Genomic DNA, 26,557 nt, shown 5'->3' on the forward strand with positions numbered 1-26,557 from the left:
ATTCAAAAAATTATTCGCAAAAGTAGAATCGCAATGGATGTTTCTTTCCCGAAACGTTTACCGCATTATGTTTTTCAGATTTTTAAAATACATCAAACTTACCAAATTATTGAGAATTATATAATATTTTCTTATAATGTAAATAAATAATAATTTGTAAAAAAATGTCTACGTTAAGAAAAAAAAATTATTAAAAATATTCTACGGTAAAAAAAAATCATTTTTAGTACAACCAGAATCGTTGAAACATTCTGTTACGTTATTGCTCATATACATTATATTCTAAGTTTAATTATGAGTTACCTGGTGATCATTAACGGGACTCGCAGGCGTGAATGGAACCTTCCTTGCACTCCTAATGGCGTCCGTCTTCGAAGCGGAAGCTTTCGATGTCACAAGTTTAACACGACTTCTCTCGGGTTGGGTTTCGTTTTTGTGGCTCTGTGTCGGCTCGCGAACTTTGCAATAACAATCGCACGCGGACTGAGAATGCATTTTCGAGTGGCAAGGCGCGGACGAAGGAATCGCCGGTTCCTTCCGTAAGTCCAAGTACTCTAAAGCGTCGTGCTTATTCCTGAAACATAAATTACGATTATTTATTACCAGATTAAAGATAATTTTTCGGCAAATCAAATGTGAAACCGGGGTATCTGTATTTTTAATGGTCCAATAAAAAAGATACTGTCGGTGAGCTCGTAATGTTGCAATTGAGCGCCGCAAAACAGTGTAATGAGTACATAAGGTTGCAATGAATAAGAACAAAAATATGTTGTGTAATTTAACGAGTAGGATACATTTGTAAAATATTTTCTCGTGGAATATATATTAATAAATCTTTTATCAATTACAGATCGTGTCGCGTGAACTTCGACGTCATCGATCTTTAGTGCTTCAAACTCGCAAATACAAACAATTGTTTAATATTATTAGGCACAGTTTAACAATTGCATTATATTTTTATATGATTAATTTACAGTTAAGTCCATTTACGATATGTTGTTTATAACCTTACGAAAATTTTTGTTTTGCTGATTATATCTTCTGACCGATATTGTAAATGTGACAATTAAAAACAAATTTAGTCAATTTAATAAGAAAATGAGACAGAGGTTGTGAAGGAGTAAATGTGGCGAAGGTTAATGAAATTTTGACTTTAACTCTGCGCTAAGTAACCCTTGAATCATGTAGTAAAACGCATTTCGCGGGCATTCGTTGTCCAATTATATTAATACAGACAGATGTGGCGATGAAACGGAAAAGGAAAATTGAAAATGAAAGGGGAGACGCACCGGGAAGACAAGTTCACGAACCGATGACAATAAAGTTATGAGTTTCCTTCGAGGCGGGGTGGTTGCCCTCGGGCTTCCACCACCTATTTCACGAGTAGAAAATCAACCCATCCCGTGCGTTACGTTGTCAGCCATTGCACGTTCTAACATGGATACGCCAAGGAATATCTTTACTATACGTGTATAGTAAATATCGATCCTTAAAGGGAGCCGCTACTTTCTTCCTGTTCGTCTATCACATTCAAAAAATTACATAATCTTGATCCCGCCTACCATCCAGCACTTTCTGCTAAATGAAAAGCTGAAGAACATTTTTAATACACCAATAATAACAGTACAGACAGCAGGATTTATTTCATTGAATAATTATTTGGACAGGTATTGCTTCCATTTTACACCGCTCTTTCGCCAGTTAAGAACAAAAGTACGGAAATTAAGAACAAAGAAAATTTTTATCGAATAAGATCTGGCAAAGATAGGGTAAGGGATCTAATTACCTTTTTTAGTAGGTAGCTGTTTTTTTTACTGGGTAGCATTTTGCACGTATAGTTCCGCTTTTTTTCCGACAAAGAGTTCGCAGAGTTCAAGTGATTATCTACCACAGTATGGTACAAGATGGCGGAAGGGGCTTCTACTAGGTAATTTATAGCGCGTAAATCGTGAACGATGACGTCGGCGTGTCTTCAACGGGCTTCCTGCTTTAATGTCCCCGTGCTCCGTGATCGATAACAATACGTCAAAGGTACGTAATCCGTAGCGTCTTTTAAAGAGGATGGATCAGTGTACCAATGTATCGCACATGGTGAGTCATCGTTAAACAATTCAATCGGAACGCACTATCAATCCGATTTTGCCGAACCCTCCACAAGTTTGCCAGATTTTTTGAGAATTCACTTGAATCGTCAAATATTTTTTGATCTTGCAAAATAAAATGAAATTTAATTTTCAGATTTCTTTCTGTACTGTTAATCGAATTATTGATATTGAAATATGTTTAGTTTGGAAGTAAGAGTATCAGGGCATTAAGCTATAATGATTATCGCGATGGGTCGTGACTTATACGTTTCACAAAAATTTCTAAATTATTTTATATACAATTTATTCCTTTACATGCGTTTCAGATTCACAGCAAAAGTTATAAATATAAATTGTTAATGAACGGTAGAACGATTTGTAACAGCAGCTACCGGAAGCGCGTGGAAGTCGTTGAGGCGACATGCTCTTTAAGAGCCCTTAATGATCCTTTAACATTCTCTCCTCTCGTAATTACTCGTGATACGCTAATGATAATAACAACCCCTTTATTGCAGAAACTCCCTCCAACAAATAACGCGAAATAAATGGCTCAGTGTTCAAAGAATGCGCTCATTCAAATCATATATTCTTTAACGAAATGGCGAGGTCACAGAGTAACGTTGGTAAATAATCTGCAAAGGTTTCGAATGGAAATTTAGAAGTGGATAGCAGCGAGTAAAAGCGGACTGGTCGCTTAAAAATTTACCAGCGCAACGTCAGACGCAAATTAGACGATCAAAGGAAGTCTAATAGTGGAAACGTGACGGTACGGAGAAATTCAGCTGCGATTCAAGCGAACGGTCGCGCGTCGCGCGGAATAATTCCGCGACAATTTCTTGCGAAACGACCCCCGCGTATGCGAGAATATGGCGATATCGGGCAGGCCGCGTGCGCGCACGTGCCATCGGAATCCCCGTCTCCTCGGATTAAGCACGTTTCCCCGTATACGGTGTCCATCCTCTTCAAAGCACGGACCCGTTGCGCAGACAGCGAAGCGTGGTTGGCATTCGAGCCGTCTGGGAGAGACAGATCAATATGCCGGTTTTCCCGTTTTCCCCCTCGTCCCTCTCCGCACCGTTTCACCCCTCTCACCAACACCCCCGCCCGGACCGTACCTCTTTCTCTCTCTTTGGCCCACCTATCACACAACAGCTGAACATTGGCATTGATTTTCAAAGTTCAGGAAGTCTTCTGGAGCCGGGGTGTGTTGTGACCAGACTACGTGTCGCGTGCACTTGCACGCACACGCGCGCGCGCGCGCGTGCGCACACACCTCCCCGGCAGGCACGCAACGACCGATGAAAACGTAATGCTCTCTGGAAAAAGTTAAGAAACAAAGTAACCAACCGGGGATTACGTAACGAATTTTCTTTCGTCGCAGGAAATCGATGGATCTCAATTTAAGAATGACGTTTTGCGTGTATTATTACGCGTGTAAACACGAGCAATGAATGCAACGGGGAAATCGTGTGCCTGTGTGTGTCTGTGGCTGCATTTATGTTTTTTTTTCTTACGGTTCCCAACTGAAATTTCTAGACTCTCAATCGCGTTTTCAAATATTTTTTTAAATTTGAAAATTGCGATTTCGACACACACACGGGCGAAAAGTTACATTAATTTACTGTACACTTGTAAACAACGTTCGCCTCGCCGAGAATGCGTTGTAATTAATTCAGCTCTTGGAGGAACTAGTTAAACTGCTTATGGAATCGTAGTATATTTTTTTGAAAAACACACGATTTACGTAATAATTGCTGCATCTGAAAACATTTATGATAGTTATTTTCCGTATTGGAGCTGTTTATTATAGGACGCGCGTTAGAAGGTTCATCGGTTTCAGGGCAGCTAGAACGCCGGAAGTTCCCTTGGTGTCATTGACATTGTCCTTCGGGTCTGGTATTGATCGGCGAATTTAGCGGGAAGTTGAAAATTTGGGACAGACTACGGTGACGTACTATAAACAACTCTGAGCATCGTGTCTACGGCTGTTTGAATAAATGGTGTACAGGTAGGGTAAGGGACCCAATTACTGTGGGGGTACCAATATGCCTATATTAATTATACTTATTTTTAAAGCACAATTACTACTAAAAGAGAGCACTCGACTTAGCACTCGAATGGCGACTGTAAGGCGCCACTAAAAATTTACTGTATCATTATTTAAAATATTTTTTACATTATCAAATTTGTTTGTATTTAATAAATTACTAAACATTTCAGTATTGTACGAGTAAATTGCACCATTTTCGTATGCATAACATGAAAAAAAATATACAGAAGGGAAATATTCTAGGTCGAAAGAAATGTTTCGTTTTGGAGTTAAAATAGTATTGAGTGCCAAGGGTTAACTGATTTTAATGAAAAATATTTAATGCCTCTTTTTTAAATATTCCTTACGCTTTAAAAATAAGTATGATTAATATAGGCGTATTGGTGCCCCCACAGTAACTGGGTCCCTTACCCTATATGGAATGTAATGCATATCGAAAAATAGTTTTTGCTTTGTACGAAACGATTTTCAGTTCCATTTTTATCATCAACTACAGTTATTTATCTGTTCGTTTGTCAGTGGAAACTTCATATTTTCCTTATCAATGACTAATTCGTAGATTACTCACGCAACAAGCCGTCCTCTGTGCAAACTTCGCAGGCAGCGGTAGTTCACGATCAAACAAAATGGTGCACGTAAAATGATACAATTAAATTCCTCGTACTACAAAATAAATAACAAACGAACTCGCGACTTAAAGTTCCAGAAAGTGAAAGTATGGAACTTTCAATTAACTGAATTCGAATCAACTGCGAAAAACAAATCCGACTAGATTCGTCATTGTAAAGGTCAAATTAAAACGTATAAAATATATTTGCGTTTGAAATTGAAACCAGGGGAGGTCACGACATTTCAAACGATGTACCTGAAAAGATGGAAGAGTATCGGAACGGGGAAAGAACAACGCACACAATTGTTACACATCAACACATATATTTTTGCTTTTGCATGTTGCATACATACGATAAACAGTACAGTGTTACGCGTTCCTCGAGGTATGGTATACTAGAAAATTTCATTATCCACTACTACAATTGCTATTCGACGTTACTTTGTCTCGTACTTCCGCTTTTCTTTCGTGTGTAGTCTGCGTGGCTATATAAGAGTCTATGAGAAAAAGAAAAAAAAATGAAAGAAAGACAGAAAGAAAGAAACAACAAACAAACGGAACGAACGACACGAAGTTAATGCGTGTTCGTAAAACGACTGGCTTCGCAAACAGATCCTGTCTCGTTCGGTACAATGTTTATTGTGCGCTCCGAGCGCTTCGTCCGAAAGAACGAGTGTGTGTCGTATTTGATAGTTCATCGAAAATGGCTTGGTCGTCGACAATGAAATCGAATGCAAGCTACAGAATGCAACGGGGGTCGAGGAGATGCGGCGGTTGCCAGAGGCCCGGGGGATCGTTCTCGAACCGGATGTCGTCACTCTTTCCTCCCCGTGGCATTCTCCCCGATTTCGCTCATCTGGCCGACCGACGCACAGTGTTCGGTCGCTTATGGCAGAAAATTTCGAAACTAATCCGTTTTCGCTCTGAAACTCTTTTTAAAGAGGGCAGGAAGATAGATTAGCAAAAAAGAGAATACGAGATGCTAAACACAAGCGAACTCCATTTTTCAATTAAACGAAAACCTTTCTGATAATTTCTTTTATTCATAGTTTTTTACGAGGTTCCAGAAATGTGCGAAAAATCAGAGACTCGAATCAAAGTTGATGAACACTTTACAGAAATTGTTAATATTTCAGAAAATGTTGTGGGGCTCAACAGGCCTTATAAAGATAACTTGTCAAAATGAAATTAATTAACATTCAGCAACACGTGAGTTTCAGAGAATCTATCGAGTATCGTATTCGACTCTAAGCGTTCAGTTTCGACAATAAATTCGTACATTTAGTAAAAATGATGATTAGTGTTACAAGCTATATTACTGTTGTGTTTTACGACAAAATTTTTGTTCAGATTTTGTATTTCGAAAATTGGACTTTTCAGCATTGCCTCGAACACTGTACGACGATCCGAAAAATTTGTTCGGTAGTTTGTCCGCTGCCGCTGATCGAAAAAGAGCGTACACGCTGCCTTGGAGGGGGAACGGTGTGTATCAACGCGCGCACGTGTCCAGAACCAATTCTCTCGTGATCCGCAAAACATCGTCCAAAAATAGTTTCGGGAAATTGAGCAAGCGTCAAAACGCGATCCGATCTCGCGAGCAACGCGCATACCGGCGAATACACGGAACGGATGTGTGAACGAAACGATCGGCGCTCAGACGACGAGTTCGACGACCAAATATATATATATATATATATATATATATATATATATATATATATATATTTCGGAACCTGAACCCCAACGGGAGGCAGAAGGAACCAAATTCCCTGTTCACCCCCGTTGAAATCGGGAACCGTGTCTCGGAAATGTACAAAAACCAGAAAAAAAAAGACAATAGCGGATACGGTTCCACGGATCCAGTGTGTGACAAACAAAGAGGTCGTATCTGCGTGAGAAAGTCTCGACTTATTAAGTTGCTTTGTTTCCTCTCTTCCTTCAAGTCGTCTTTTATCTACGAAATATGTTTGTTTTTTTTTTATTCTCTTGCACAGGGGCGATTAATCCCTAAACGAGTGCCGTAATCAACTTTGACATCGAAGGTAGGAACTACCTGCCTCGGACTAAAAAATATCACGTACAGCCTCTGTAAAGTATTGCTACGATCAATTGTGCTCCGTTTTCGTTATCGGTCTCTCTTCTCCTCTCTGTTCTCCCATTCTCTCCGCCATCACTGTCGTTCCGTCGTCGCATTTTCACGGTTTTCTTTTTTCCTCGCATTCGCGCACTCTCTCAGTCTCTCTCTCCCATGTTTCTCAAACAATTGTCCACGATAGTTCGATACATAAGTGTTGCTTACGCTACGCAGATAGCCTCTACGAGCGTTGTTTCTCCGCGAAACAACGTTAAAAATCAAATAGCGCCGGTTCGCGATCAAACCGATCCCAAGTTCCGCGACAAAATGGCGGCGGATCGAACGCGTTCCTGCGGCGCGCCAACACCGCGGCCGCTTTTCAAAGAGGTCTATACACAGCTAGCACGTGATCGTCTCGCGAACATTTCTTCTTCCTTTTCTTTTCTTCTCCTCTTTCGTTTCAATCGCCGCTTATCTCCCATCATTGTGCCGATCCGTTTTGTACAAATATATATTTATTTACAAAAAAAAAAATTAAGAACCGCAAGCGTGCGAGACCATCCTCTCGGCTCCCGTGTTTGGAACGAGAGGAGGGGGCTCCTCGAACGCGAGCGAGAACGCGTTGTCTGCATTTTTTTCGTATTCTTCTTTCCCCCTTTTCTCCTCGTCGAAATTCATCCTTTTTTTATTTCTTCTTCGTTTTAACACGTTTTTTTACTTTTTTTATTTATTTTTTTTTGTTTTTAGACATAGCGAGTGTATGGTTCCTATTTGACGGGCGTACTTCTTTTTCATCGGCAAAATGAAAAACCAAAAGGCCCTCACACTTAAAGTCTAGCGATTAACTAAAGGCGAAAGTGGACGTTACAACGATCGGATTATATCAAAATCCGCTTATATTTTCTTTATTTCAGTTTTCTTGTTTTTCCTCCTTTAAGCATGATTGGATAAGAAACGATGCTCGCCCTGCCCTCCTCTCCCTAACCCCGGATGTTTCCTCGAATACCGGACGAGTCTCGCGAGAGATGCGTTACGGAAAAACGGTGTGTACAAAGAATTCTCGAGAGGAAACGATCGAAAATGAAACAGAGAGTGTATATATATATTATATATATATATGCGTTCGTGCGTCTTGCGAGACGTCGAAAGAAAAATATGTCGAATCGATGCGAATAAATGATCTAGACGTACGGTTCCCTTATTCGAGTCTCGAATTGTTCGATTAGAAAAACGAGAAAAACGAAAATAAAAACAAAACGGTAAGAGAGAGAGAAAAAAAAATAATTTAAGTCGATAGAGAACACGCAAAAACGAAAGTAAGTTTCTTTTGTACATTTAAAAATGGTTACTCCTTTAGTCATAAGTTTTATTAATAATGTGGTATGTACACATATACACAATGTACAGAAAAAAAACCCGTACGCTGGGTCTAAATATGTCCGCCATGTTTCCTTTCTTTGTATGATACAACACGAGGGTAACAGTAGAAAGAGTATACAAATAAAAGATTAGAAAAGGACCGAACCGTCGGAATCTCACCGATCGGTTCAAATCACCGAAGGGACGCGTTCGGCTTTCCGTCAATCCGCGATATCCCACGCAATACAACGTGGTTAAAAATAAAGTACAATACAACCGTACAATTCTTACGGTATCGTGTCACGTGTATACGTGTGTAAGCGCTTGTATGTTTGCGGGTGTGATTGTGTATATGTGTGTAAATGTTTATGTATACGTGTTGCAGTAGATCAGTGTTCCGCAGTCTCCGTTGGTGGTACATTGTACTCGAAAAAGGAAAAAGAAAAAGAGACGCGACAGCGCTCGCGATACAACAAACAATAAAGGCTGCTACCGAGCCTAAGTACAAACCCAAACCGGACACAAATCCTCTCTTTCTCTTTCGCTCTCTCTCACTCTCTCTCTCCGCAACGTTTCTTTACATAATTCGTACAGAAACGACCACAAAAAATCACGTGTTTCTTCGTTTGAATCCTTGCGCGTTAACCGTTTCTATGATAATCATCCCGTATATACAACGCTTGCGTGTATCTGTGTGTATGTGATGTGTGTGTCTCTCTGTATATGCAAGACCGACGCCAGAATGCAAAAATTGCCAAAGACTTCTTCTCATGGCCTGTCAAAAAACGATCGATCGAAAAACACGATTCGATCCCGAAACATTATCGTTGCCTCCGTGAACGGATCAACCAGCCCAGCGATCGTGCAATCTCAACGACGATCGCTGGAAACGAAAATCGTCCACTTTCCCCGACAACGTCATACAACGCTCGTGAAAATCCAATTTAACACCGACAACGTCTTTGGCTCGAGTCAAGACACGTTGACCGACATACCGGCCAACATACGGTCATCACCATTACCAAAATGTAGAATTTCAGTGGACCTTCACGGTTCCACCATGATATTTTACCCTCCTGACGAGGGTGCAAAATTTGAGCCCCGATTAAACATTTTACGAGAATCCCTTAAGTTTCTCTCTCCTTCTTCACCTTCAGGCCGGAGCCTGTGGTGTCGTCGCCCAAGATGGTGGCGATCTCGCCTTGCATGAATGCCCATGGCACTTGGCTATTCGCCAGTGGACACTTTTCTCCGCTCGGGCAGTAAACCTGAAACGAACGGAATCGGAGCCGGTGAAATTAAGAGTCGTTAACGAGAGAAAAAAAAAAAGAAGTCAGCCTAACTCAGGTGGACTCAGGTTTTTATACGGCAGAAAAGTGGAATGTTAAGTGCCGCGAGGGGCCGGGATGTAGAAGACGACACGTAACCTACCTCTGCACCAGCACCCTGACGCTTTATGCTCTCCCGGCTGCACGGGAAGCAGAATTTGTGGTGCGGCACGCTGGGGCACTGAACAAAGTGAGTGTCTTCCAGGCGTTCCTGGCAGAGAGTGCATTTCAGAATCGGTGCAGACACTTGTTCCGTTCCAGCAACCTGGGCGACAGCTCCTTCCGACGACGTCGTCACGGTCGTCGACGACACGTGCCTTGAACAACTGGGCCTCCTACCCGACGCACCTGGAAACCGACAACGGACCGTCTCGAACATCGAACAACACACTCAAATCGTCCGATAATATTCTAAACGCAATCATGTGGACACGTTAGTAAACAATTTTTCTTTCAAGCGTATTTACCTGAACCGTTCGGGCTGTGTTGCGAACCTCTAGAGGCACTGCGTTGTTGAGCATTCGTGGCCGTTGTCGGCGGGCTTCTGCTTGTCGGGCTTGGATTGTTCGGTGGTTGTGGCACTGACTCCGGTGACGCCAGATTGTCAGCGACGGACATGAGCGCGGCCATCGGTGATGGGCCATTCGTCGAACCCTGAGGGATAAAATTACACGTTCAATTTCCATGTCAGTTACAAACACCTATAAATAAAACAGCCTCGCGCGAAGACCGCGAGTCTTTTCAAAGAACTTTGTAATTGCAGATGCGCTCAGAGGCATTGACATATGAACTTGATTACCTGGTGGTGATTTGATTGTGGATTATCGTTCGAGCCTTCTTGGGCAGGTGGTGGCGGCGGCGGCGGGCTCGTTCGCGGACGAAGAGGGGAGCCTCCACCGTTCGCAGCCACGTTTGCTGGCGCCAGTGGGATCGAGGGGCCGACATATGCTCCTGAAATTCAATAAATTCAATGAATCGTTCTAAAAAGAAAGAAAAACAAACGTTATCTGCTATGTAACGTGACCGAGCGATTGATCATGGCTTCACGCCATCTTCGAGAAAGATCGAAGCATTTTCTGCACGTGCGATTTTTCACAACCATTCAAGTGGGAAGACAGAAATAGATATTCCTCGCCTTCTTCGGAAGGAGAGAACGTGTCGCGATTATATATCGAAGGAAATCGTCGGACTTTTTTTTCTTCTTCATTATCGACGCGTATCGCCGCCGCGTTGCATCGGTACCGGGACCTGGTTTCCTCCGGGCTGAACTCCGCGAGGCAGGCTCGACCGACTTCCTCGAACGTCGCGCGTTGAATTATCAGCTGTCCGTTAAGTCGCGCGAATTCCAATATTACCCGGAGGATTTATATTCCGGTGGAAGCACGCCGTGATCGAGGGAACACGACATGCCTTCGATATCGACTCCCGCCATGGGATACGAGCGTGTATGCGCGCGCGTCTGCGTGTGTACGGAATGCTTTTCGTGACTTATTTACTTTTCACGACCACGACCCGTAGCCGCGTACACACCGCAGAATGTAGAGTATCCTGCTAGGATCCCGAGTACTACAGGACGTTACGAGCTTACGCATTTTGATATTGTTTACGAAGGCGCCCCCCCCCCCCCCACCTCAGGACATTCCGGCAGACAAAATTATTAACACGCGACACACGCGCAAATTGAAATACATTGCATCAATCTATTTGCATGACACCACGGTGTGCCACGTTTATATTGATACTGTAAGACACTGCGTTAACTGCGTATGGATAATGCAACCTAGCATATGCCGCTGTACGATATCATATGCTATCATTGGCTAACATTATGCTACTATAGAGTACCACGTACCATGGACACAATATTGTATGATATGCTGAGATATGTATGTGTTCTATGATACAGTGTCATATACTATCGTACAATATCATTGAATACGATAATGTATCTTCTATTTACCATATATGCGGATTTATGCGTTTACGGCAAACATAGGTGAGTGTAACTGCATGCAACGGCAAAATTAAATGAGTTTGAGAATATCGATAAATTACGACTTAATAAAACTACTTGGTTTCTACGGCTTGCAATCGATGCAAACAATTTTTGCATATAGATCCGCAGTCTAATCATATCATATCATCGATATAATGTGGCAGAGTCTTTATTGTGTAGACATAGAAATTATAAAATGTTTGGAAAATATTGTAATTTCACTTTACATTGTGTATTTTATGAAATTCAACGAACAAAATAATATGCATGCATTTGAATCGTTCGTCTAATAGTTCATGTAAACGAGTCCGCCGACTTCGTTGAAAGCGTGTTCCTCCTTCGCCGAATCGATCATACATTAAGAAAGGTCAACAAACAAACGGGAACGCGCTGGTGTTTTCTCGAATTTACTGAACTCGTATGTCAACATTCGTGAAGAAAGAAAAAAATGTGTTTGTCCTAGTCCCACGTGTTAGATATCTTCGTGACCCTGGGCAGTTCTTGCATGCGTGGTAGTAACGTATCTTGTTCGTCAACCATTTTGAACGTGCCACCAGAACCCATCATCGTATTTTCTCTCCGTCGAGAGAAGAAACCCGACGGGTTTATACATAAATGGTTGGTACTATAATAAATCACGTTCATTCACGTCGGACGATCAATGAGCCACTTTCTAATTCCCAAGAAAGTTAGCGATTTAGAAAAAAAAAAAATTCTACAAGGCTTCTGTGAACCGGTCTCCCGGCGGTTCGTTCAACAGAAATTTCCGAAGGCTTCCGTTTGTCACGCGTCCCTGCCGATAATATTATCCATTCAGCTTTATCGATCCTACGCAACGGAATTTACTGACAACGTGCTATTTCTTTCTCGGTTATCGTCTCGTTATTTTTCCCCTGCGGTGTTTACACGGTTCCGAACCTCCTTACGGAGAAACGCGTTCCCCTGGCAGCGAGATAAGCACGAATCGATATTAAAAGCCCACGATTTCGTCACGTTCCGCAGAGACAGGACCGTGACACGCGATATCTCGTATCCAGCTATTCCAGTACAACGCAGCATCCGCGCACACGTACTCCTACCCCCACCGTTCGCGCCCCAACGTACGACTCACTCGAGGTTTTCCCGACCAGAGAGCGATCCTGGATAAAATATTATTTCACATAGTATATAACCTATCCTGCTTTCGATTTTCTCGGAAATAGAATGATTATTTTTTCATTCGAGGAACGTTGAAAATAGTAGAGCTATAATATTTCAACGTCTTTGAATCGGTGTTGTGATCACCAGTGAGAATCTACCTCTTAGCCACAGTACGCCGCTATAATGGCTCGCTTGTTTATCTCAAACTATTACAGTAGAGCTCCGTTAAATTTTAACTATTAAACTTTTTCTATGAACATATCGAAATGTTGAAAGCATCCAACACCGGTTTCGGTACTAACGTCGTTTTTGCATTTAGTCTCGTCGTAGCTGAAAGGTTAAAGATAAATATTCAGTGATATAGTAGTTTCCTTTCTAAATTTACTCGTATTACTAGGAAATACTTTGAATATTTTAAAGCATTTCGATTTACATTTCACGTTGCCAAAATAGAATTATTTCCAAATAATTATTATCGCCAAATTCTTGTTTTTAATGAATATTAAAAAAAGAGATATTAAATTTTTCTCATTAAAATCAGTTAATATACATCCATACATTATATATCTCTTTTAAAAGGTTAAAGATAAATATTCAGCGATATAGTAGTTTCCTTTCTAAATTTACTCGTATTATTAGGAAATACTTTAAATATTTTAAGGAGTTCCGATTTATATTTCACGTTGGCAAAATATAATTATTCCATTATTATTATTCCGCCATTATTCTCTAGAAATGTAGTCAATCGCATCTGTTAAAGACGGAGGTAGGGGGTGTGCGTGCGTGCGGTTTGTCATCGAGAAGACTTGTGACCGGTACTTTTCCGTGACGCGACTTTGATAGAGCGAGGACCGGCTGCCGCGTCCCTCTATATCTATCTCGAATCGTGCGAAGAAACGTAGCGGCCGGAGGACGCAAAGGAAAAATGGTGGACGCGCGGGTCCGGACGAGCAGTCGGCAGAGCGCGAGCACGCATGCGCGGTTTTATAACAGACATCATCGCGTCGCACACGTAGGCGGCCGGCTTAGTCACACTGTGCGCTTTGTATATCACTGCTAACCGGTCATCTGTATACAGGGTGTACCACAACAGCAAATATATATTACCAGGAGCCGTTCTGCCAGCAAAAATAAAACTGATACAGTAGTGCACGGTTAAATTTACACAAGTTTAGCAACCAGCAATTACATTCTCGCAAGCGATACATCTTTTTCCGTCTTCTTTGTTTACATTGTATTCATTCTTTATTCTTCTCTACGGAAATAACTTCGTCGAACTCGAGACATATTGGGAGAAGAGTGGGGTTGACTCGTCTAAATTTAATCGTGCACTACTGTAATATCAATTCTGCGGTCCTAAAAGTTTTCAGATGGTTTGCAACTAAATATTTCTCTTATCCGTCAATAATGAACGTTTGATCGGAACTGGAGGATTCTTTAATTACATAGAAGAATTTTTATTATAATTTCGCCACGTTTGATTGGCGTGTTATTTTGGCTTGGTGAACACCCCTGTACCGGCCTTGTTTCGACAATGTGAGCCCTGCCCCGCCGTTCATGCCGCAGACAACACGCGCTCGCGGCTGACGCTTTCTCTCTCTCTATACAATGCTCCCGAAAAATCTATTCTTAGGCGGCGCATAGGAATCCCGAGATGACCTTGGGGAATTGTTAATGAAACGAGGAAACAACAACGGTTCGAGTCGTAAAACGAAATGACGGGTTCCCCGCTCGGAATGTAGCAAGATGGAAATCGGTGAGAATTACCAGGGTCGCATCATGGCGGTCGTAGACCGTGAGCACGTTCCCGTGGGCCCTACCCTTTCAATAAAAATCAATAAATCAATAAAAATCAGAGATATTTATTAACAAACTCCCTTAAACTTGAATGAGTACAATGTTCAGTCTTATTACTCACTTCCTAGCTTCGTGTCCTCGTATAAAAAGTTTGGAAAATAGTATAACAACAAGGTTTATGATGGCTGACTACTGGAACAATTACCCGTAAATTTTGTTTTCTGGTCGGTTCGACATTCTGTCGTTACTTCTAAATGTTCCATATTTCTATTCTTATATTTTATTTTTTTTAATAGGCCATTCTCTTTTTTAGTATTCATTATGCTTTAAAAATAAGTGTAATTAATATAGGCACATTGGTACCCCCACGGTAATTGGGTCTTCGGGGTCTTTGGAACTTCGCGAACACTCGGTATATAGAGAGACACGAGGAGACACGCACCAGTGGCGGGATGAACGCGATAATCGTTCAGTGACGTAGCACGAAACCGATGTATACGCGGTGCCTCTGTATCTGTACGCGATCGATGGAGTGTTGTCGAGGAACTCGCGCAGCGTGGCGATCATTTCGAAACAAAATAGACTTCGCTTCTGTTACTACCGTTGACAGCCGTCGTTTCTCACCAGTCTCCCAACACACGCGCACGGATCGTATACGTATCGGACCAATCAATCGAGAGGTAAAACGATACGTATTTTCGTCGCATAATTGCTCTAGATTCCCGTCATTCCGAGAGCCCGGTGACCGCGTGCAGCATAGGGGGCACGTTCGGTTCGGATAACATTAACAAAATAAAAACAAAAAATAAGAAAAACATGGGAACAGGGTGAGGCACCCAATCACTGTGCCTATATTTTTACAGCATAACTCATAGAACTCAGTTAATATGTATGTATATCTCTTTTTGAATATTTATTATGCTTTAAAAATATGTATAATTAATATAGGCATAATTGGTTCCCTTACCTGAAATGAACAGAAAGGAATCGTATGGGTATGTATAGAGGATCTCGTTCGATGTATCCCTGTATCGGATTAATCTAGAAAATTGGCGCTTCGCGAGCCTTTTATGCAGTTACTCTACATTAGCGGGAATGAGAGTGCCTCGCGCGTTAACTCCCTTCACAGAGGCACATCGAGTTACAGAAGCGTGTAACGTGCACAGATAACGTGAAATGAGCAATAAATTTAAGTAGCCGGTTGGGGAAAATATCATGTGCACGCAGTCAGATGATTGCACGCGGAATTACATATATCACAGACCGCAGCGTCGTCCACGCGATAAAGGTACCGAGGACAACGTTCATGTTCGTTGCGATTGCTCATGACACCGTATTTACTGAAACCGCGTAACGTGTAATAGGTAGTTACGGAATTATCGCGCGATAATTTTCTCGCTACGTAATCTTCCGTTTGTCGTCTTCAACAGTTGATCGAAAAAGAAAAAAAAACGTGGGAACTGTACGGAAGAAAAATAACCGGTAAAACTTTCGAAAACTTTCTGTCATATCTTACGCTTATTTCCGGACCCTAATATCTTTGCCAGCGGTAATCTATTTTTATCAGAACACGCATACGTAGTTGCGAATTCTATCTTTCAAGCGGAAACACAATCTTCAAGGATAAAAACAAAGATACAAAAATGGTAGAACTAGTTTCTCAATTAATGTACCGGAATACAGTTCTCCGAGTTAACATGCATCAACGATAGCTCCTCTGCAAGGCAACAAGTGAAATTCTTTATCGTGCAGACAACGGACCGTGCATTTTCTAAAATACCTGGCTCGGCCCCTCGATCGCTACGATGCTTATAGTCATTTAAAACGGAACCGATTTCAAAAGCCGTTAGGTCTTCCGAATAAGATTTACCGACGTCTGATTCTTCGCTAGACGATTTTACAGATAATAATAACTATTAATTACTCCTCCGACGTTCCAACTGTGAGATAGGAACGGTTTAAGGTCAGCTAACAGAAAAATACCTGGAGCGAGGTAAAACAGATAGCTGTTCCGTTACTTCGCAGAAATATAATTTATCACAACCACGGCATCAAACCCACTGAACGTTTACAACTTGTTCTCGCCTAATAACGTATCCTTTCCTTTCTACGATTCTTTCACTTTTTATATTGTATTATTTTTGCCCAACACAGACGACATTGTAATTACAACGGGCTGTAAATCTTTGTGCGAAATAAAACTCTCGGCAAGGACAGAAATTAAACAAAATTTAATTAAATTGCTCTCAAGTTATTGTGACTTTCACAGTTGATACAAAGTTACAAGAATATTTAGAAAATTGATAAAATAAATATAAAAATTTGTCACATCGCAGGTCGAGTTGGTAATATTAAAATAATAAAAATTGGTTTTTGTCGTAAGAAATGCGGTGTCCAAGAGTTTTCAAAAATATTTACAAACAGCGGGAAAGACAATGAAACGATTTTGCGCGTAATGTAACTGAGCTAGCAATTTTATAACCGTAAACACAGGCGTTAAGGTCGAATTAGAAAGTGGCCAGTGTCGAAATAACGGTCGATGACCAAGGTCATCCCGCCTGTACGTAGGGTACGCGTACGTACGGGTGGCAAAACGCGAAGCGCGTTTCGAACTGCCTCGTCAATGAGTGCCTACTACGAAAAAAGAGTGCAAGAAAAAGGGGGCCACACTACAGTTAGCTTCGCGATGCAGCAAAATGTATCGTGCCGCAGACCGCGAACCGGTTTTCACGAAAGTGCTGCACCGATACGATCGAATTAACAGTAGAAACGTATTATTATACGCGCGGGAATCAGAAATTCAAATTCCGTTCTACGCTTGTGTAGACATTCGAAAGTAACACGGTTCACGCGCGGCCCATAATGGGTAAACAAAAGTCTCTTAGTCCACGAAACACAATACTCTACGCGGAAGGGCATCGACTGGTAAAAAAATATTATTGTCGGCCGGTAAACGTGTTCTGTAAACCGACCTAACCTAACCGGGGACCCGTTAGGATTCGCTAATAAAAATTATACTCGCAAAATGATCTCTCGACGTCGAGATTCGTAATAAAGCAACAACGTTGAATCTCATTCATTGTATCTAAATATACCGTGTGACGTCATTCGATTGGACGTCACGCGGCGGCAACTCGTATCTTTTGGTCGTCCCATCACGTGCTCGACGTACGTCTCCTTTATACGCGTTTGGACGACTGCCGTTCTCGTCCAGAATGAAGGAACCGGCTTTGGGACATAAGAGAGCTGGCCGCGCTAATGCGTTTACCGCGGGAAGAGGGGGGGGAGAAGAGAGAGAACGAAGATGCGATATCCTTTAACCGGAACGATTCTTCGAAGCTTAAAGCATGAGAGCCCGCGTCTTTTAACGCACGCACGCGGCTCTTTTCTCCTGCCAGATGGCCACGCGGACTACTGAAACGTATTTCTATTTTTACCATCCAACGATAAGACCGCGCGAAACGCTGTTCGCTTTAAAAACGTTCCGAGATACGTTCTCTCCATGGGATACGACTGGCGAGAACAATTTCTTTTACATTGTACATCGTTAACTTAACGGGACCATGCCCGTTCATAATATCCATTTCTACATCGGGTTGGCCAAGATAACTTTGCGCTGTATTAAAGAACGAGAAGACTCAACCCCAATATGGTCCATCTTTGTAAAACTAAAAATAAGAAATTTTTGCCAAACAATTACAGATCCGGAGGAAATCTGGTCAAATAAGTTGGAGATATATCTATATACACCTGTCTTCCACTTTCGTGACACCCTTCGGCTGGATACGAACTCGAAGAATGGGGGGTCACGTGACACAGCCCGAATTTATGACGGCGGAAATGCGATACGAGCATCGGTTGCTGTGCCATCTGTGAAACTCACCGTTGGATTTGAACGTGGTAGCGGTCTCGAAGCTGGGCGCCCTGACCGGGTGTTTCTCCTTGCTTCTGTCCTGGACGTAGCTGACGGCCAGGCTCACAGCTGGCAGGGAATCGCCCCTGGTCAATGGCGGCCTAACCGGATGCTGTTCCTCCAACGAGAGCCTCTTCTCCGCGTGCTCGTCCTCGTCGATGGTGGCGATCCCGCGTTTAAGCTGCGCGATGCCTCTGTTGTGGCTGAGGTTCACGTGATGCGCCACCGCGGCTAGGTGGGCGTTCGGGATCCTCACGTTGTTGCTCCTTATGCCATTTTGTATTTCGTGAGTCTCCTCGTGCTGGCGCGCCGCGGTCAGCCTCGACGTACCGGAATTGAATTCGGTGATCGAGTTCCTGTGATGGAGCTGCGAGTAGCCGGCGATGTTGTGATGCCTCGAATGACTCTGACCCGTGTTCTGTATAGGCAGAACGTCCAGATTCGTACCGCCGTTGTGTTCCGTGTGTCCGGTTGTCCTGTACGCCTTTGTCGTCGAGGATCTCGCCTCTTGAAACCCGTGCGCCTTCTTCATCTGCTTCGCCGATTCCAATACCAGATCTATCCTATCCGCACCCTCGTAGTTCACGCAACCGCGGCACACGGGTTCCGAGTAGTCCAAGATCATGGCCCAGGGCATCCTGGGCAGATCGCACAAGTAACACTGCGTTCTCTTCCCCATCATTTTGTCGGATTTGTTCGTCCGTGTATATTCGGCGATTCGTTACCTTTGTCACTCACATCCACACTTTTGAACCACGTCTCGATCGTATCCTGTTTCTCGACGCTATACTTTTTCTTTTTCCACGCACTCCGGTGTGTCGAACTTCGCACAGAGTTAAACGGTTACTCGGTTTACAGCATATTCGGCGCCGGGGGCACCGATCGTTGGAAAAGTATTATACAGAAAGAAAAAGAAACCACCACGGTGCAAAAAACCAACTCTTTTTTACACTAGCGAAAAATAATTATCACTTCCGATATGTACTCCCACCGATGCGATTTTCACGCTTCCTTTCCACTCGGCGATGTGCCGTGGCTGCATGGAACGACGCAGCAGCAGCAGCAGCAGCCGGATCGAAACACGGGGTTGCGAGAGATCGGGAGAGACAGATAATCTCAGTTCTGTCGATTCGATTCGCTCGCCGTGAATTACTTCGACGCCGCGTTTAATTACGGCCGGCCCGAGCCGAGGGCTGCCGCGGCGGAAAATAAAGAAGACACTCGGGGACGCCAGATATATTTTTGTGCCGCAACTTACCCTTCGCGGTGTCGAGAATCGTTGAATAGAAAACCGACGGGTTCGTTCGATCGAATTGTACCGGCGGCGACTGGCACCGGAGAGATACGTACGCGACCGACGACAAAAACTCGGGAAAACCGTATTCTAGGTTGAACACGAGACACCAGACAAAGTAATGGTATGCGCGCTCGCGACACGACGTGCGGCTCTCGCTCGCCTGGTTGCCGTACGAGGAGACGAACGGAGACGAACGCTCGAGAATGCGGCGGTAAAGCGGAGCTACGGGTGTCGGTCCCCCCTCCCGTCGCCCTTCGCCCTGCCCCAGGCTCGCTGGCTCGTTTTTTCCCTCACCCCGCTACCCACTTACACTATCCACGGGTCCGACACAACGACGGCGACGACGACACAACGACGGCTACGACGCGCTCCGCCAATCGGGCGTTGTGGCGTCATGCCGCGTGACGTCATAGTCGCGAGGCCGCGCATGCGCCGCGAACGCTGCCCTAGGGGGACACGTAGTCAGCGACCGGGACTCGAGCGTGAACAGAACGCCCGAGAGCGACGAGGACAGCGATAAGCCGGGATAGAGAGGGACGGCGATACGTCGAGATAAAAAAGGACGGAGATTGTACGCGCGCGCACTTGATCAGCGTGCCCACTCTTCGCGACGAGAGGCCCACTTTACACCGGAGAAAATGCTGCTAACGAACTACGTTCCCCCCGATTTTTACTGAATATGCATGAACCCCCTGGACGTATCGTTGATTGAATTCGACGATTGTTTATATTGTTCGCTGTTTCAGCCAGCTCCCTGTTCAATGGCCGTGGTATTTTCTACTGTTTGCACGGTCTTCCCGATCCAGCCGATTCGGCTATACGTATCTGACGGCGTGTAAAAATCGAAAAGGGCTCCACCCATTTCTGATCTACCGCTCAGTGCAACATTTTTCGCTCCGAGAACGAAATACAACGGCTAGAAAAATTTTTCTGGCTGTTCCCTTTACGAAGCAGGCTTGATTGATCCTTCGCTGGTGCATTTGGGTCGGACCGAAGCGTGCTTACTTCCAATAAAATTAAACGTAATAATACTTTTCTCCGTTTTCTCGAATGCCGTACGAAAAAAATTTAATATCTCTTTTTTAATATTCGTTATACTTTAAGAATAAGTACGATTAATGTAAGCACAGTAACGGGATCCGTTATCTTATATTTAACACTAAACCTACGAAGCATTAACAGTATCTGCTAAATATTGCCTCATAAAAATGGCAACCCTAAATTTATTGAAATTGTCCATAATTTTCATTATAATAAATGCTTCGACAGGGAAATGTATTCCACTATTTTCCATATGTGAATTTTTATAGTTTCGATAATTGTAAAATATACAACCGGTCATTTTGGCCATGGTAGGTTTAGTGTTAATATTTCAAGTCAAAGGCATTTTGCGTTTTCTTGAAAAGAACGTTTGGAATGGCATAAGGAACGTTCTCTTGAGGAAGGTTTTAAGTGCACGTTGCGCATGATGTATTTGTACAAACGTTATAGTAACAATTTGTACGACCTCAGAATTCCTGATGATTTTTTTACAGTAATCTCGCGACGTAGACGTTCCACTGATACGATCAGTGTTATCTTAATCGTGATTGTTGTCAATTCGTAACGAGATTTTATTTCGAAAAGGAATCGAATCGGTACGCCGAGTCGCACTCGGACGAAATTGCATCGAGCGAATGACATAAATGATGGCTATTCATGCTATAATACGGGCTGGGTGATCGCATAGTCGCGTGCCATTTTATCGGGTTTTCTTTCACGATAAGGGAATACGTGATAACGGTCGCAGGAGGCTCGGCATACAGAAACGGACAGTTTGATGATCGGTTATACCGTCGTTGCAGTAACAAGGTACACGAGAACGACGCATCAGATGCAATTAGTCTCATTGATGAAATCCGTATCGTAGCTCCGCAATTTTTCTGTTCACGGTATTGTTGATCGTTATCAGCAAAGAGATGGTGTGCTACACTATGAAAGGGAATAATGAGGAAAAATTCGTGGTGTGCTCAACAGATTACAGACGGCATCACAAATAAAAGATTGCGATAAGATTGTTTGGACGTTTTTTTCTTTTATCAGGAAGCGTATTAAATCGCGTGATTATTGTTCTGTCCGCGATAATATCTTTTCGTCATCTCGAACGACGCGCGCTATGTTGAAATCCGATTTTGATATCTCGATCGAGGCAAAGCCTGATAATAGTTCACGCAATCAGCGAGGGAAACGTTGCATATCGGCGCTAAAGCTCGGAATGAAGAAAAAAATATAGGTAAATATTTTATTATTTCTTATCGCGATGACAAACAGTTTTCTATCTGTATCTCGATTATTTCGATAAGATGACCGACGCTTGACGTAGCGAAATAAGCATTCGCAACTATTGAGATCGTATTTACTACTACTTGCTAATAAAATAACGTAAACGTTTAATTCATTGATAAAACGTTCGTCGCGCTTTATGTGCTACCGCTAAACAGTGCGCCGGATATCTACAGATGTGACATCACTCTGACATCATAGTTTGATACGTAACGACAGGCTTTCGACGCAGTCCTTCGCGCAAAGAAAACAATTTCAACGGCAGTGTTCCAGAGGTAAAGTGAATCACTATGTATTTTTAGTCGGTCCGAAATTTATTTTGAAAACACGAAAAGTAAATGCACTCCGACATTGTTCGGCCATGTTGAACGATTTTCACGACTTCGGTTAAAATTTCTGAAAATTGCAGCCGAAACAAACCGTAAACCCTAATCGGCGTTATCTTTCTCGGGCTGTATCAATAACAAAATCGACAAACGCATCAAACAGGCTGTTTCATCTAGTTGCATACAGCGTTTCCTGCGCATAAACTCGCGACTCAGGACCTCGGATAATCTTGTCGCTTATGAGGTAGCTAATGTTACACATATTATTACTTTCATTAAACTGTTTGGTAACAAGAGCGATAAGAATGTTTACCATTCGTATTATGCTGTAAAGAGCGAGCACTATAACTAATCAATTTATATTTTGTTCAGCTAAGATCGTATTGGTGGAATCAATCTGGATGATCAATCCTGATAACAACGAGAACTATTAAGAGACACCGCGTACAAGTGGCAAATGTATACGTAATGTGCACACGTCAGCAGGCTACTATATGTATTTCATAGGGGCAAATGATAGGGCAACTTTATCTAGCGCGACACGCTGCAAAATTATTTCCGCTTCGTCGAGACACGCGGTAGACAGGTCTGCCCTGCTGGTGTCTTCTTCACGTCGAAAAATCAGGTGCAGTTTTTGTCTGATTAGACACATTCTCGTACACTTTTCAACATCACGGATTATACTGTCGAAGCGACGAATTCTGAATATTTCCGTGACCGTTTATACTCTTTGTTGCGATTATTGCTCAGAAATTTTAAACGAGTGCGTTCTTTGCGATATTTTTGCAAAAACTTGTTGAAAATTAGCCGAAATCAATATTTATTTCCAAAGATACTCAATTAGAGGTACAGCTAAAATTTCTTTAGAGTCTCTCCGTGAGAAGAACGAAATTGACAGACTGCGCCATTAAATTTATCTTCCAAAGTTATTATCAGGTTCGATGGCAATCGATTCGGAACGGAAGATTTTTACAAACGAGCTGTGTCACGTGAATGAGAACGTTATGTTTACAATCTTGCAAAAGACATATTATCATTCACCGATCGTCACTGACGGAACATGAGCCCGAGTATCTACTGTAAACGCCAAGATTTCTATCGCGCGGTACGATAATTTTTTAAATGTTAATGTGTGATAACGTGGGTTGACAGTAAATATCCGGACACACCTGGTACGTGTCATAGGGTTATCATCGGTTGAGCGATTACGTAACGGAATTTAAAGTTTCTTTAACGGAATATTTCGCTGTGCTGTTCATAACCGGCGAAAAAAGTACGGCTAGGCCGTCTCACCTATCTGGTCAACGGTACACTTAGAAGAAAATTGTTTAATTTAAATTGGAACTGTAGATCAAGGTTTCTAAGGAGAAGTTTGAACGTTAAAAATTTCTAACTATACAAGTACAGCACGTTTCTACTGACTCTGCCACTAAAAAGAATTTTCAAAACCTTTGATAATTAATAAAAAATCATAGAAGCATAATACACTCCTAAGATAGCAAAAGAATAGAGTATATAAATCAATATACCGGATAAAAATACTACGTATTAGTTAATAAGTTCGCATTTGAATTTATTATAAGACTAATTTAAAAATACCCGGTGACTACAGAAAACTGATTACATGTACATAGTATCTATCGGTTGTTGACAGAAAAAGTTGCACATGTAAATTATTCCCGATAAGTGCCGTATATGTTTGCATATTTTATCCGAATACGCAGTAGAAAAATGGTATGTGTAGGTTTGCAGACGAATCGCGAAACGGGTAGGTGCGATCCGAATCGAACAACAAAGAGAGCGCTGTACTTTTCCGAGCGTAAGTCTGGCTTTGCCGGCGAGCTGCTTTACGTGCTCGAACGAGAGTCGTGTGTCTCGTGACGTCATCCGAGGCAACGGCAACATCGCGAACGATCGCGCGACGTTGTCGAGCCGCTCTCCGTGTGCCGGAAATTCAGAGTCTCTCCCGGTTCTATGTAGATTCACGTAAACCCTGTTTGTTTCCGAAACGATTCGCTGGTCGTGACGACATATCGTTACGGGGCACGCACGGGTCCCTTTTGTACTCGCAGCCAGCGGATACGAAATTTCGCAGAAGTCCATCGGCGTACAAGAACTCGGCCGCGATTCCTCCTCGGGAACTCGTCGTTCCCGTTCAATTGCGAAAAGCAACGCGTCGTTTCGCAGCAGATAATATCATTCTGTCACGTTACAATGTATGCTAGCCGGGGAAAATCAATCCGGCGCTTCTCTACTAACCTTTTGCCGGAACACCGTCACCCGGCTACTATCCGCCTCGAAAACATCACGCTCTTCAAGGGTCCGTTGCGATATTGACCCGAGGTTGCGTTAGGTTATTTCTGTCGGGGTTCATGCACCTTTTCAGGTGGAACGTTCGAATTTCCGCGATCGCGATTCGAATTTTCCTCCTGACAGAATTTGTTAAGCATATTTACGTACGTTATGCTTATGTCTCGTAGGCCGCCATTCGGCCATGTCCTTGACCCCGTATCGATGGCCGAAACGGTTAAACGTCGTGTGCAATGCCCTGTAGAAGGTAAAAGATACACAGCGGACTCCTTTCTATGCACGCTCAAGTGGAATGTAAAGTGATACGCTTGTGGATGCATGGCGCCGTGTGCGCTCCTTGTTTCGAACATATTTCAAGCCATAACGTGCAGTATTTTTAAACTACTATCTATAGGAAATTCATGACCCTAACAATGTGACCCGAATTATAGCCTGTTGACAAATAAATTGAAATAGAACATTTTTGTTGCATGTTCCCGTTACATAAATTGAAACATACAAATAGCCACTTATGACTGGGACCCCAAATATCTCTTATCTCGAATGATAAATGTACCACATTTTCTTGGTTATGTAATCAAATTTATATCTGGAAGATTCGTTTCGTCGAAACGAAGAAGATCTGTTTCCTGAAAATATGTGGGTTTTTGACGACGGTAAGGGGGGCAACGATTCACGTTGCGGCATTCGCGTGACGGCGAATGGTCAAGTGTACGGCCGATCCTTTAAATCAACTCCGGTGCCGTGTCTTGACCGTTTGAAATGGACCAAGGGAAGAGGATGTGCGCGCGATATGCGACCTAATTCAGTACCCTACTGATAACGATGACGTCACGATAGCTCGTCTACTCGTTACTAGTCACGGACGCTACGTGACACGGGACCCAACTGTAGAGATGAGCAGGGCGATAATGGTGCTACACTACATTACGTTATGCGTTACGTTACGCTGTTTTCCTCGTGACACAACACGCGGCCGGTTTGTTCTCGTACGACCGGTCCGCTGTCCATTCGATCGCGAAGATGGTGTCGAGAAACATCCGTGCAGAGCCAGCACTACTTCAACACCCCTACTTGTGTGACTCATTGCGGGTATAGTAAAGTTCAGCGGAATTTAAAGAGACAAGCGTGGAATGGGTTGCACGTTTAAAATTTCGTATATTCAGCCTGTAAAAGTTCAGTGACACATAAATCGTGTTACAAATTTTTTAAAAACAAATTTCTAAGCCCAACAGTCTGTTCTAGCATTTCGGGGATCGTGTCCTGTAGGAGGTAGCACCGAGAATTATTTACAGCACCCGGAGCGGCCGTTAGAGCATTTCGGTAATGGGCATTTGGATGCAGGGCACTCTGCTGTATTGGCGAATTCTAGCTCGCGCGACTCTATACATACATATCCGCAGCATTGATTCGTGCTGGAAAAGTACGAGAGACGTGAGAAAATGAAAGTACAGCAGCCGCTTTAGATCGATCAGCCCCAGCGAGAGAACGGGGACCGGTCGTCTCACCAACGTCGTCCTTACGTCGGCGTCAACTCACGAGATTGCGCGATGATGTCATGTATTCGGCCGAGTTTACGCGTGTTTGTAAACAGGCAGAGGGAACGAGAGAAACAGCCCAGAAAGACGGACCAGGAGCGAACCAGGAGTGGGGTGTGGGGAACAACGATGGAGAGAAAAGAGGGGTGGGGAGGAAAGAAAGAAAGAAAGAGAGAGAGAAAGAGAGAGAAAGAGTCTTGTGTCAGGCACCTTGCCGTTCCAACTGCGCAGCATCTCGCCCGGTTCTCGTACGGTTTCGTCGAGGTTCCCTACGCAGTGTCGCTCGTCTCGTTTTCTCGTATACGAGCGTGACGTCATGCTGCAAGTTTCATCGGAATAGCCGGCCGAGGAACGGGGCGGAGGGGGGCCGACGGCAAGAGAGAGGGACGTTACGTGGGGATGAAGAAAATGGG

At 43.2% G+C, this 26,557-nt stretch overlaps 2 protein-coding genes and 2 long non-coding RNA genes across 5 annotated transcripts in view; 2 read left to right on the forward strand and 2 right to left on the reverse strand.

Annotated features, from left to right (window-relative positions):
- Positions 1–26,557, reverse strand: part of LOC143365416 (uncharacterized) — a 57,170-nt gene that overhangs the window by 4,795 nt on the left and 25,818 nt on the right. The window contains exon 3 of the mRNA XM_076805575.1: positions 304–574. Coding sequence (XP_076661690.1) covers positions 304–574 — 271 coding nt within the window. The remainder of the gene's footprint in view (positions 1–303; positions 575–26,557) is intronic.
- On the reverse strand, positions 5,047–19,836 carry Pits (Protein interacting with Ttk69 and Sin3A). Its single transcript, XM_076805593.1, has 5 exons — positions 18,322–19,836; positions 10,305–10,456; positions 9,973–10,159; positions 9,609–9,853; positions 5,047–9,445 (listed from the first exon to the last, which is right to left on the reverse strand). Exons 1-5 carry the CDS (start codon positions 19,031–19,033, stop codon positions 9,305–9,307), a joined length of 1,437 nt encoding a protein of 478 aa, XP_076661708.1. The 5' UTR covers positions 19,034–19,836; the 3' UTR covers positions 5,047–9,304.
- On the forward strand, positions 14,832–20,827 carry LOC143365438 (uncharacterized). 2 transcript variants are annotated; one of them, XR_013084541.1, is made up of 2 exons: positions 14,832–15,118; positions 20,395–20,827. It is a non-coding gene; the product is annotated as an uncharacterized LOC143365438 (long non-coding RNA). The 2 variants fall into 2 exon arrangements; XR_013084542.1 differs by lacking the exon at positions 14,832–15,118 and adding an exon at positions 20,145–20,304.
- On the forward strand, positions 21,529–22,805 carry LOC143365441 (uncharacterized). Its single transcript, XR_013084543.1, has 3 exons — positions 21,529–21,920; positions 22,380–22,540; positions 22,669–22,805. It is a non-coding gene; the product is annotated as an uncharacterized LOC143365441 (long non-coding RNA).

The sequence above is a fragment of the Halictus rubicundus genome, chromosome 2 (genome assembly GCF_050948215.1).
Source record: "Halictus rubicundus isolate RS-2024b chromosome 2, iyHalRubi1_principal, whole genome shotgun sequence".
In the NCBI taxonomy this organism is placed as follows: domain Eukaryota; kingdom Metazoa; phylum Arthropoda; class Insecta; order Hymenoptera; family Halictidae; genus Halictus; species Halictus rubicundus.